Raw genomic sequence first — 13,242 nt, forward strand, 5'->3', positions numbered from 1 at the left:
CGCAAACCGGGCGCGAAAAGACTGGAGCTGTTTGCGCCAACTATATCTTTCTTTTGGCTCCCTCTCACACTTTGTCTCGATCGTGTGCTTCAAACTTGTCTCGTGCCTTTCATCCGAGAGCAAGGCAACGGTGTCATTCTGCGAGAACGACAATCAGGCTGGTCGGCCGGCAAGGTAGGGCGTGCACCGCCCGCTCGTACTTTGCAAAATCGACTGGTGCTCGATGACGGATTGCAAAAGGCCGGCCAAACGGCCACGGGTCTCGCCTTGCCTGGTTGTTTGATGCGAAGACCGCCTTGGCTGGGGCCGCTAAGCTGCGGATGCCTGGCGAACAGGACCAACACGACCAGTCGATGTGATAGTCGTGGGAGGGACTGGAAGTGCTCAAACGCGCTTTACCGTCGTATATGTCTCGCTTCGGCCGTGCAAAAGATGGGGCTGCGGGTGCACTGCAGGTGGTGCGTGTACGGAGTACTCCGTACAGGTAATTCGTACCAGAGATCTTGAATCACACTTTGGGCAGAAATGCATTCAAGCCTTTAAGGCAACCAAAAACAAGAGTGATTGGGGAGAAGGGGAGAAGGGCAAGGGGCAATGGGGCCGAAAAATAAGTGACATGCACAGAAACGGGTGTGGTCAAATCGATCAAAAGAGCACGAGAGCAGATATAAATCCCAAAACGTAATATTGGGGGCAGATCGATACGCTCAAAAGCCCAGAAAATGCAGGGCGGATGCGAACCGTGGGGCGTTAGCCAATGTGCCAATGTACCGCGCGAGAGGTGGATGGGTGTGAACCCAAAAAATCGAAAATGGAGATAATGATTAAAAGGTCGGATAGTAAGCGGAGAAAAGGTGAGATGCGAGCGGCGGATTGGCGGACGGGAGTTACAGGAACCCATCAAAGCTCGAGACACGCAGCAGTTGAGGAGGGAGATATCACGGGTGCGAGGAAGAGGTGCTGGCAATGAGAATGTGAAAGTGGAAAGGATTCGAGAGAAGAGGAAGCTAGAAACAGAAAAGGAGTCACGACAATGGCAGCATTAAAATGAGACCGTAAAAGGGAAGGTACGGGGCATTTGCGAACCCATTTCAAATGGCCCATTGAGAATTTGTTAGGTGGGATGTTCTTTCCCCCTTTCCCTCTGCACTTTCCCTTCTTTTCCTGTTTCGCTCGTACTGACCCCATCCTTCCTAGTCCAGTTGCTACAGGAGGCAGGAGCTAACGGAAAGAGGTTGGCAAGAGGCTGGCCAGAAGGAACAATCAACAAGTCGGTCGGCGAAGCGAGAACAGCAAGTGCGATGCAACACCAATTCCTGCGCTTGCCGGGTTCCATTTCTCAATGTAAGATAACCGCAAGTGTACAACATACGGGTACAGGGTACTGTATCTTGCCCGGGACGACGCATGTCGTGACCACACCCGGGACATGGCTGGCCGGGATCCATGTAGGCGCTTGGCTCCATTGCACATTGTCTCGCTCGCCTTCTGCTCGCAAAACACAGTCCGAGGGCGCAAGCAGTCATACGGCATATGGTGTATGACAAAAAGTACGTCGTACGGAGCACAGAGACAACATACTCGCTCGGCCCGCCCCAAATATTTTTTACGCACGAGTTTTTTGCTGGAAAGACGAAAGAGGCTGGGGAGAGGTCATGAAAAATGAGACCAAGGGACAAGGCACAACGGAGCCACAACTAGCAAGAAGCAGGAGACAGGGGGTTGGGGAGGAATGAACCATTTCGTGGTGGTTAAAAGGTGGGGTGGAGCCCGCACACGTGTAAAAGCACCACTGGGGTGATGGCCGCCAGAGAGGGGACAGAACGAGCGCCGTTGCGGCCTTACGATGTATCGTACGGCAATGGCGAGCCCTGCATATTTCGTTGGCGTTGGGGCCCTGAACAACACCTCTTAGGAGACAGCCAAACAGCCTAGCGCCAACGACGCCGCGGCCGCTAGTGCCAGCCAGTCGACGGCAACGAGCGGGCGTAAATGCTGCACCAGCAACCTGGGACACCGGGGTACATGCAACTGGAGGGACAATAGAGTCAAAATTGGGGGCATCCTGCTGCACGTTAAGTACCGCCCCGTACCCGGGAGCGAACCATTATGATCCGCTGTTATTGGCGGACGCTCCCGCTGACAGCGGTGCTTTTAGGAACCAACGACACCCCGCGTCAAGAATGAACAACACAGCAAAACAATGATGCGAGGACACTGGCGAAGCGACAAAGAAGTGTGCCAAGGCGTAACTTCCTCATGACTATTTAAGATCAGGTTTTTAGATATGGACGTCTGGCTGCAGTTGACTCCATTTGTTATGCGCGATTACGGTTGGGCATTTTTTTCTTGAACCCATTTTATGAAAAATTATATTCTGTACAATTGTTTAATGGCCAAAAACACACGATCAAGACCTCGGACTAGTACTTTATAAGTATTGAGCATAATAAAAGTAGTTGCAAGTTGTATGGTCCGCCTGCTGTGCAAGCCCTGCGCTACTTGTCTAAAAGATGCTAGCATCCATGGCCGGTCTTCTGAAGGACTTCTAGAGACAATGCATCATGGCGGATCACGAGAAAGAAAGAAACGAATCTGAGACGAAGAAGTGCATTTTAATGGTACTAGATAAATAAAGTCTTGTACAGGAGTTGTTTTTGTTTCTATTGGTATGTAAGGGGAGAGTCGTCCGTCAAGTTTCGACGAGGCTGTACGGCAGAAAATAAACCGAAAAAGAATTAACATAGAAAAAAAAAAAAATCCAAAATACAATCCCACAAAAATGCCTCGTGCTAGAGCATTTGAAGTTGCTCCCAGCCAGCTACCATTCTGCTGGGCAAATTTAAGTTGAAGAGAGTGGCCGCCCACATGCGGCCTGGATGCACAATATGCAAAAGTACAGATGTGTGGACAAATGGAGATGCCGCCCAATGAAAAATGCCAAGGAAGATGTAAAGAGTTGGAGAGATGCAAAACAGACAAATGCAGCAACATGCTATCCCCTTTCTACACTCCGTCAGGCCTCATCGACCCCAGATCCGTTTCTGCCCCTGGCCCCCAAATTCACTGTCGCTTTACCTACTCTTACACAAGACAGACATAGACCCGCCCCGCACCCCGCTTTTTCGTCTGGTTTCTTTTCTTGTTTCTTTTTTTTTTTTTTTTTTTTTTTTGTCCTTCGTAAAATTTCTCGTCGTTTAGTCTTCCTCGTCCTTCTTGCTCGAGTCTTCATTGCCGTGCAGCTTCTTCCACTCGCAGATCTTGCACTTGTTGGCCTTCTCTCGGTCAACGTCCTTGAAGATGATGCCAAACACGTCCGAGTACCAGCTGACGGGGCGGCCTTCAATGCCTTCCTTGATATTCTGGAATTGTTAGCAGGGAACACCAAAAAATATAGAAGCTTTAAAAAATTCACGGAGAGGGGATATGGCTTACCTCAGGAAGCTCCAGCCAGTCCGACATGTTGTCCTCGGGGAACACAATCATCTTGCAGCCTGCCCGCCGCGCTGCAATCGTCTTCTCACGCAGACCGCCAATGCGCAGCACCTTGCCTGTCAGCGTCAACTCGCCCGTCATGGCCACTGTCGGGTCGATCGGGTGGTCCAACGCCAGCGAGAGCAGCGATGTGGCCATCGTGATACCAGCCGAAGGGCCGTCCTTTTGCACAGCGCCCTCAGGCACGTGCACGTGCAGCTTGGCCTTGTCAAAGAAGTGGTTGTCCGGGAACTCCTGGACCATCATGGCCTTGGCAAAGGAGTAGGCAATCGTAGACGACTCCTTCATCACGGGCTTGATGTTGCCCGTAATCTCAAGCGACGGGCGGCTGCTCGGCCGCAGCGCCGACTGCAGGATCGTCTCCACATACATGGCGGCGCCGCCCATCTGCGTCCACGCCAAACCCATGGTGACGCCGGGCGGCGTGACATCGTACAGGCGGTCTGACGTGAAGACCGGAGGACCCACGTAGTCCTTGAGGTTCTCGCGGCCAATGACGACGTGCACCGACTCGGGCACGTCCAACGGTTTCCGGGGCTTGTCTGTCGTGGTATTGCTTGTCGCCGCCGTGCTGTCCTCGGATGTCTCGGTGGCTGCGGTGGACTCGCTCGTGTCCGATGTTGCGGATGTCGTCGAGCCCGTATCGTCCTCTGAAGCCACGTCGGATGCCGCTATCTCATCGGCAGCGGTGACCGGCTCGGCATCGTCTTTGTCCTTGTTCAGCGCCTCCTGGGCGGCGGCAGCAGCCGGTAATGGCTCGTCACCAAGGTCCTGGACAATCTTGAGGGCCGATTTGCGGTACACCTTTTCAATCTGCTTCTTCAGGTTGCGTACACCCGATTCGCGGCAGTACGACTTGATGAGCTCGTCAATGGCGTCTTGGCTGAGCGTAACATCAGCACCCTTCAGGCCAGCCATCTCCTTCGCGGCAGGTGCCAGGTAGCGCTCGGCAATCGCCATCTTCTCATCTGCAACGTAGCCCGACAGCCGGATAACTTCCATGCGGTCCAGAAGTGGTCTGGGGATCGTGTCGGTCATGTTGGCCGTGCAGACAAACAGAACCTTGGACAGGTCAACCGGCACGTCCATGTAGTGGTCCAGGAAGGAGCTGTTCTGCTCCGGGTCCAAAAGCTCAAGCAGCGCCGAGGACGGGTCGCCCTGGTAGCCCTTGCCGATCTTGTCAATCTCGTCAATCAGGATCAACGGGTTTTCCGTCTGGCACTTTTTCAGCGCCTGGATGACGCGGCCCGGTAGGGCACCGACGTACGTCCGTCTGTGGCCCTTGATCTCGGCGACGTCCGTTAGACCGCCAACGCTGAATCGGTAGTATTGGCGGTTGAGGGCGCGTGCAATAGACTTTCCGATGCTCGTCTTGCCGACACCGGGCGGGCCCACGAAGCATAGGATTTTGCCTTCAACCGTGCCACGGAGCTTGCCAACGGCAATAAACTCCAGGATGCGGTCCTTGACATCTTTAAGGCCATAGTGGTCCTCGTCCAGGACGGTAACGGCATTGTGGATACCAAAGTTCTCGGCGCTCCGCTGGCCCCAGGGAATCTGCGTGAGCCAGTCGAGGTAGTTGCGAGTCACGTTGAACTCGGACGCAGCCGGCTCGAGGTGTGCCAGCTTGTTGATCTCGTCGTCAAAGACCTTGCGGACGGCGTCGGGCATGGCCAGTTTGTCGGCCTTTTCCTTGAACTTTTCCACCAACTTGTCCTTGCCGTCAGACTCAATGCCCAGCTCGCGGCGAATGCCCTTCATCTGCTCCATCAGCCAGTACTCGCGCTGGCGCTTGGTGATCTTGCTCTCAACCTCGCGCGTGATCTTGGACTGCAGCTGGGCGTTCATCAGCTCGTTCTTGAGAACGACGAGCGCCTTTTGCATGCGTTCCTCGACGTTCAAGCTCGACAACACCTCTTGCAGCTCGGCCGGCTCGCCCGCCGACACGGCAGCCGCGAAATCGGCCAGCTTGGCAGGCTCGGCCGTCACATGGCCGGCCGACTGGCTCATGGAGAATGTAGAGATCTGGTCGCGGAACAGGCTGTTCATCTGCGCGACCTCCTTGAAAACGTTGACGATCTCGTTGGTCACGGCGCGGATAACAGGGCTCTTGGCGTCAAACGGCTCCTCGGTGAGGTTCTCAACATTGACGAGGCTCACATTGAATTTGCGCAGGAAGGACGTAGGCTCGTACTGGGCGGTATGTGACTCTTGTTTCTGGACAGCCGGAGCGTCGCTCTTGGGGTTAGCCGTCACAGCGCCTTCTTCAAAGCTGGCCACAACGTCGCCCTTCTTCTCACGCTGCGCCTCCTCGTCAGTTGGTTTCGCAGGAATGGGTTCGGGGACGGGCGCGTCGCCGTCCGCCAGGTCGGTGGATTCGGTCTTGTCGGCGTCCGCGACACTCGCTTCGCTAACACCAGTGCTGCTCCCCGACCCTGGCGGAATGAGGGTCGACAAGCGGATACGGCGGTGTGGGTATAGGATGGCCGTGAGGCCTGTGGCGCCCTCGCCGTGAAGCGGGAACGCGCTGGTGATCTGAGCAAAGACACCCACATCATGGACATCGTCCGCCTTGTGTATTATGTCGTCGTCGGCGTTCTCGTCCTTGAACAAAAAGGCTCCCACGTACGGCTGACCACGCTTGATCATCTCGGTGATGGCGCTGGCAACGTTGGGGTCCTTAATAGTGATAGCCTTGTAAAAGCCAGGGAAGAGTGGTCGCTTCGCGATAGGAATGGCCATCACCTGGGGGTACACCTCGGGTACAACAGGCTTCTGGAGGGCTTTGTCGGCATTCGATTTGCGGCCTTTCTTGCCGCCATCGCTCGATCCGCCATCGCTTCCGGAGGAGCTGCCAGCCGCGCCGCCAGGCGAGGCTGCACTGCTTGGCTTGCCGTCAGAGGAAGATTCCTGGTTGCTGGAAGCCAACTTGGAATCTGACTCGGTCTTGGACGGCTCAACCTCAGAGTCTTTTGCTGCCTCGACCTCGGTCGACTTGCTCTGGTCAGCCTTTTCCTTGTCTCCCTCCTCCTCTTTCGCCTTTTTCTTGGCGTCTTCTTCTGCGTTTCCGGCGGCGTCGAAGAACCCACGCGGCTCCTTTTTTAGCTGGGTGGGCGATGTTGAGAAGGGTGACGCGTTAAGCGACGGCGTCCGGGGGAAAATGAGGAGGGCCGTGGCCTGTGGTGAGAGGCGTGAGGACAATGGCGCAGTAGCTAGCCGTGGTCGGGACCAGGATGAGGGTGCTGTCGAGAGGAGGCGGATGTGAGCAGGCCGGGCGCAGCGAGTCGCAGTGTTGGCTAGGAGGTGCCGCGAGGCATGTTGTCGAAGCATAATGGGCGGTCAATGGGTGGGAGAGTGAGCTCGAGGGCTCGGCTGAGAAATCAAACGGCCACAAGCAGATCCCGTCTGTAGAAAAAGAAAAGGGGAACAGAAGAAACTAAACGAAACTGGTGGATGAATGAAAAAAATCGAGCAAACGAAGAAAGAGGACTTACACCTCCGGGCCGCCGTTCGTACACGCCGTGGACGAGAAGATGGGAACGGTGCTGGTGCTCGAGGCAGAAGGCTGAGTTCGATTGTGGGAAGCACTGGATAGTGCCGTGGAAGTTGAGCGAAGCCGACTTTTTTTCCCGTTTTTGCTGGCCTGAGCCGTGGCGACAGGTCTGGGCTTCCGCTATCGCCGGCAGCCACTGTGAGTGAGCGCTATCGCCTTAATAATACAAACTGAGCTGGAGCCACTGTTAGCCGCCAAGCTCCGAAATGGCGGTGGTTGAACGCAGGCAACTGGCACGCGCGTCCCATGGTGAGGCAAAGAAGCTGGAAAAATGAAGACGACGACGAGTATTTTATTATTTTAACGATTTTGGATGTCAACAGGTCGTTCGATCGTTAGAACAAGACAGGAAGGGGCATCCAGGAGCTCACGTGACCAGAGCGATACCACAGAGCTGGCTACTACAAACAAAACAGCAGCTGAATCCAACATGGTTTTTGATAACCAACATGAAATGACTCCGAGATATTCAGAAAATAGCAGATCGCGAAAACCCGGGGGAAATGAGGCGACCATGAGCCCAGAGAAACAGTTCCTGAGATTCGGCGGAGCCCGCTACGGCGATATCAGTATAACCGAGCGGCTGGAAGCAGCGTCGCTTACTAGGCCGAGAACACCCACTGTGGCAGGCGCGAGGTCATGGTGCGCAAAGTTCGCGGGGAAAGAGCGACGCTTCGATTGGAGCTCTCTACATTGCGCCTGCCCCGCCTGTAAATAGTCTGCACACAAAACCATTGACAAGCTAAAAGAGGAAAGAAGACAAGAGGCAACGACCAACCTCCACTGTGCTGCGTTTTGCGCCTTCCTAACGTCGTTACCGGACGAACGACCACTCATGCTCTCTGTCCAAATGCTAACAGTTCTAGAACGAACTCTCCATGATCTTGCACAACATCCCTGCGGCCTTGGCAGACTGTCAATCATCTCGATTAGAGCCGCGCCAAGGTCACGAACGCCCATCAAACCAGTTTACCTTTGCATCCAGGCCGTTGTCTCAAAGCTCTGCCGTTCTGACATAGATCAAGCGAAAGGGCGGAAAAAATCAAAGGCTGGCAGCAGTTGAAGAGCCAAAAAAATATTATATAATACACAATTGCCCGAGCCTGAAAGCGCCGTGTTTACTGGGCTGCCGCCACTGACAACTTACTTTTTCTTTGTCCTCGCAAACCAACACCACAAACATCATGGCACCCAAAGACAGAGCGGCTGACCTCGATTCGTCCGTTGGTAGGCTGACGATCGACTCGGAGAAGAGCAACTCGGCCGAGGCTGCTAGCAAACCGGCAGCATCAAAACCAAAGGCAGTCGCTGCGGCGATCGCTCAGAAGAAGCAACAGAAAAAGAAGCAGGAGGTGGCCGACTCGTGGGAGGACGAGGAAATATCGTCAGATGACAATGACGACTCTGCACCCACATCTACGCCGCCTACCAAGACACCACCGACCGGCACAACAGCGCCGCCACCCACGCCCAGCACGCCAAGCTATCACAGCTCGTCCTCCAGGCCGACAACGTTTGGCGGCAACACACCACTGTCAGCCAACTGGAACGACTCGGGACCATCCAGCAGTGCTGGCAGCGGCAATGAAGGGCCAGAGCGCCGTCCAGAAAAGACGGATGCCGTGGCACGGCGGCTGATTGCCGGCGCTCTGGGCATCCGTGCACCGCGGATGACCGATGAGCAGAGGGCATACGAAAAGTCGTTGCGAGAGGCCGAGCGTAAACGCCGCGAGGATAGCCGGGCCGCCGAGAAGAAGCAGCAGGAAGAGGCCGACCGCGCCAAGAAAGCCATCTGGGACGACTAGGCGCAGTCTCGTGAGCAAATGGACCGGCAGCGACTTGCGGCACGAAGAGAAGGCCGTTAGGGCGAATGGGGTAGTGCTTTTGGCGTTGGTCGAGCTTCCTAGGGACACACCGGGCCTTGATTATTTTGAGAGAGACGGAAAGGTAGCGGTGGAAATAGGCCTGAGACTGGTAGTCTTGCGATTTTTGTGCCAGCCAGATCCTCGATCCATCTGCGAATGATGCCGGCTGTTTGTTTGCTGTGCACGCTTTCCGCCGCCAGACAGTCCGACACCGTTGCCGGAGAATGATTAGATTATCATAGCGCCAGCTTATGCAATAAACAACCGCTCATGAGTCTTGCTCGGTGGCTGCCGGAAGTGGCTTACCCTGCCAGGTAAGGACAATGTGTGTATAAGCGCCTTCGTACTCGTCGGAAGCGTGACGAAGTGTGACCCCCAATCCAGTCAGACCACAGGTCTTCTCCGCCTGCTGGTTCCAGAGCATTTGTCGCACGTGGCCTGCGCTTGCGCAGTAGATGTAGGCCATGGGCCAGCGGCTGCGCGACAACGCGTCCCGGACGCCCTTTGTGGCCGGCTTCTCGGTCACGAGTATCCCGATGACGGGCAGGCAGCTTCCAGTTCCGTCTCCACCTTCGTGTCCACCTAAACTACCGCTGTCGCCAACGCGTGACCGCCAGCCTACGGGTGCGCCAATGAACGCTCCCTCCAGCTCACGCACGAGGTGCGGGCCGACGCGTTGGCCGGCTCCTGCCTTGCACTGGACGATCGCCCGGAGAGGTTCCTGCGGTAGCTCCGAGGTACTTTTGGGAATGGGTAGCGCCCATGTGCCGAGTAAGTCGATGCCACGATCCGATGCGCCGCCGACACGCCGCAGTGAAAAGCCCAACAGCGCCAGGTGGTCGGCCACAGTGTACTCATAGTGTGTGCCCACATAGGTCGTCGACCCGGTGTCCAGCCCAGCGCGCTCAGCATAGCGGAGAAATGACGACAGGTCGTTGTGCTTTACAGACCGCGGCTGGTCAGGGTAAATAAGCGGCGGCGATGGCGATGCTGTCGATTGAGAGCGCGGAAGCGACTCCCTTACTTTTATGGAGGCCGCTCTTGGTCGGACGCTGGGGAGGAAATGTGTAGATGCTGCTTTGCTGACATGGCAGACGATCCGTTTGTGTCTCCAAGCTGCAGCCATTTCATCTGTAGGTCCTGTTCTGCTTGCGTTGTGAACCGATGTGCAGAGGAGGATGTTTCATACGTCAATTGATGATGCGGGTGTTTGGCGCGTCAAGCTCTCCAAGCTATGGTTAATTTTCGCCTGGATCAGGTACCACTTTACAGGACTCCAAGCACCCCAGGCTGCACATGCTTCACTGGAAAACGTCAACTCCACGCGTTCAAGCCAAATTAACTCGATTTTGAAATTCTTGCTACAGGGTAATTAATCCACCGCCACTTTTCAACCGTCCATTTTTCTATTGTCACCATATCGATTTCGTGTCAATACTGCGTAACCGTTTGCAAATCCACTATCGAAATTATTTGGAAATAATGGCGCACGCGCTGCCCAATGCGCGCAGGCATAATAAGCCTCCCTTCATATCCGTACGCTCTGGCATTCTTTGCTCAGGCTCTGCCTCCACGTTGCCCTTCCACCCTTCGTTTTAGTCTGCGAAGCACAATCGTGCCCGCTCGTACTCCCGCCGCAATTCTGTCCTTTGTTGTTCCTCTCTCCTTGTTGATCCTTGTCTGTTTGCGGGATGAGAAATTCGCGGATGTGTAGCAACGGCATGGCACTTCTGCTGCGGTAATATGTCTACACGTACATTCAAGAGTCTCACATCTCTTGCTGTCCGTCATGTTCGGGAAAGGTCGGGCCCACGATTGAAATACCCACGGGCTTCAAACTTTTTCCCAACCCGAGCTGTCACCCCCCGAAATGCTCGCTGCGTATTTACTGGGCAGTGGCGTACGGGAAGTTGACGGCCTCGGTCTTGGCCCAGGCGGAAAGATCAGCCTTGGTGTGGGCCTCCGCGCCAGAGAGGCCGAACTGCGAGGGTACACCGTTGATGCGGTGGGTCGAGTTGATGTTCTTGACCAGCACAATCTGGAAGCATGTAGCGGAGCCCTGGCGCGACGCAATGGTCGAATAGGCCAAGAAGTACTCCCAAATCTACGAATTGTCAGCGATGTGTCCATATAATAGGAATTGTGCAACAAACACAGGAAAACGTACGCGGAACCAGCGCTTGCCATACTTGGCCTCAATCTTGTCACGGTTGCCGAGCCAGTTGCGGTACCATCTCCAAAGGGTGGCGGAGTAGTGCACGCCAATGGTGTCGATGTCCTTGATCTCGAAGCCGGCACCCTCGAGCTGGTCAACGACCCAGCCCAGGGGTGTCGAGGCGTCGGCGCCCGGGAAGACGTATTTGTTCATGAACAGACCCCAAGTGAAGTCCTCAAACTGCCAGAACTTGCGGAGACCGGCAATCTGGAGGAAGAAGACGCCATCGTCGTCAAGCATGTCGCGGACCTGGCGGGCGAAACCGCCAAAGTGGCGCACACCGACGTGCTCGGCCATCTCGAGACAGGTAATCTTCTTGTACTTGCCCTCGGGGACGGGGATCTCACGGTAGTCCATGCACAGAATCTTGCTTTGCTCCTCAGGGATGCCAACCTCGCGCAGAGCCTTGTTACCCCATGCGGTCTGGTTGCGGCCGAGAGTGATACCGGTGACGTTGGCGCCGTAGTTGACGGAGGCGAAGCGGGCGAGCGTACCCCAGCCGCAGCCAATGTCGAGCAGGGAGTCGCCCTTCTGCAGGTTAATCTTTTCGCAGACAATGGCCAACTTGTTGTCCTGGAGCTGCTCAAGGGACTCCTCGATGGTCGGGTCGGAGATCACACCAGAGGTGTAGATCATGCGCGGGCCGAGGAACCAGGCGTAGAAGTCGTCGCCGCGGTCGTAGTGGTCGCGGACCTGCTCCTCGTCTGGAGTGTGTTAGCAGAGGTAACGACCAGGTTAAGACGGACATGCCAGTAGCAGGAGCGCGCAATACCCACCCTGGCTCTTGGTGTGAAGCAGGAGCTCGGGGATCATGCCGAACAAAAAGTACTTGATCAGGTGCACAGTGAGGTTGAACGAGGCCCAGTCGTGGCGGTACTCCAAGACCTCCAGGGCGTCGCCGTTGAATTCGACGTCGCCGTCAAAGTACATCTCGTGGAACGTCTCCATGGCGATCTTGGTCTTGCCATGGTACTTGGCCTGGTCGGCGGGCTTCTTGAAGGTGAGGTAGTGCTCAATGGGGCGGCCGGGGAGCTTGGCCTTCTCGTTGGCACGAGGGCTAAGCGTCGAGATAAGGATCCAGTAGCTGCCCAGCAGAGGGATGGTGGTAAAGAGGGCGAAGAAGATGATGGTCTTGAGGCCACCACCGAGCTTCCAAGCCAGGTAGGTAGGGACGCCGACAAGGGCCGAGATGATCAGGGTGTACGAGAAGCTCTCGTTGCCGGCGCCGTCGGCGGGAAGGGGGGGATTATTGATGGTGGCAGACTGGAGGGGTCAGTAGAGGTTCGTTTAGAGGCCATTGAGCTTCCTCCTGTTCAACATCTATAGCGATGGCCCAACAGAAGGCCCTTGATGGGTCGGCAGCAAGCATGGAGCTTTTGACGTGCAGCTTCGTCACTCACTTTGGTCGTGGGGACACCGCAGTCTTCGGCCGTCTTAAAGGTGGGAGCCGGGGGCTTCGGAGTTACAATGAACTCGAAGCTCGACTCGCTTCCGGTTTTCGACATGATGGACGAGTGTGCTGCAGGCAATTGTGCAGTCAATTGGCGAACAGAGGGGATGGGGATGAGGTGGGAGGAGGAAGGATAAACCGAAGAAGGAGAAATGCGAAGGAGCAAAAAGAAAGAGCGAGCGGGAAAGAGCAGGTGAGAAAATCGGCGTTGGTGGTTTCCAGTTCCAGATCGACCAAGTGGCCCTGACCGCCTCGCGAGCACGGACATTGGCAGTTAGGGTAGTACGCTTGTGCCGCACCAACACACGCCGCCAAAGGGAAAGAGCTCCAGAAACAGGTCAGGGGTGGCTCTTTCTCTCTTCACCTGGCCGCCCCTGTGGGAAGGTACGGCTTACACACCGTCACAGCCAAAAATGTTGAGCGAAAGGTGGGCAAAAAGCACATAGATGGCCAGGGGTAACAGTTCCCTCTTTGGGCCGTCCTTTGGCCAATTCAGGCCAAAGCTACCCCACCTAGACACCAAGGGGCACACACCCCACTAAAAAAAGTGCTCTCCAAGAAAAGAAGCAGAAGCCAAACTTCACATGCATTTGGCCACTTTTAACCACCACCGAAGACTACCTGCAAAAATATGCACAATTTCTGTGAAGCTGGTTGACAACGA

General features: G+C 55.5%; 4 protein-coding genes across 4 annotated transcripts; 1 reads left to right on the forward strand and 3 right to left on the reverse strand.

The window, feature by feature from the left end:
- Positions 1–3,197: 3,197 nt before the first annotated feature.
- Positions 3,198–6,825, reverse strand: SPSK_02974 (Lon-like ATP-dependent protease; the record flags this gene model as incomplete). The annotated part of the gene is made up of 2 exons (XM_016729820.1): positions 3,198–3,362; positions 3,436–6,825. 2 exons carry the CDS (start codon positions 6,823–6,825, stop codon positions 3,198–3,200), a joined length of 3,555 nt encoding a protein of 1,184 aa, XP_016584990.1.
- A 1,407-nt stretch (positions 6,826–8,232) lies between these two features.
- On the forward strand, positions 8,233–8,853 carry SPSK_03643 (uncharacterized protein; the record flags this gene model as incomplete). Its single annotated transcript, XM_016730478.1, has 1 exon — positions 8,233–8,853. The coding sequence occupies one exon, from the start codon at positions 8,233–8,235 to the stop codon at positions 8,851–8,853; it is 621 nt and encodes a 206-aa protein (XP_016584991.1).
- Positions 8,854–9,181: 328 nt separating this feature from the next.
- SPSK_03559 (uncharacterized protein) lies at positions 9,182–10,039 on the reverse strand (the record flags this gene model as incomplete). Its single annotated transcript, XM_016730397.1, has 1 exon — positions 9,182–10,039. The coding sequence occupies one exon, from the start codon at positions 10,037–10,039 to the stop codon at positions 9,182–9,184; it is 858 nt and encodes a 285-aa protein (XP_016584992.1).
- Positions 10,040–10,798: 759 nt separating this feature from the next.
- SPSK_03213 (uncharacterized protein) lies at positions 10,799–12,633 on the reverse strand (the record flags this gene model as incomplete). Its single annotated transcript, XM_016730054.1, has 4 exons — positions 10,799–11,017; positions 11,081–11,832; positions 11,905–12,391; positions 12,529–12,633. The coding sequence occupies 4 exons, from the start codon at positions 12,631–12,633 to the stop codon at positions 10,799–10,801; spliced, it is 1,563 nt and encodes a 520-aa protein (XP_016584993.1).
- Positions 12,634–13,242: the final 609 nt, after the last annotated feature.

Source organism: Sporothrix schenckii (assembly GCF_000961545.1).
Source record: "Sporothrix schenckii 1099-18 chromosome Unknown Cont47, whole genome shotgun sequence".
Lineage (NCBI taxonomy): Eukaryota > Fungi > Ascomycota > Sordariomycetes > Ophiostomatales > Ophiostomataceae > Sporothrix > Sporothrix schenckii.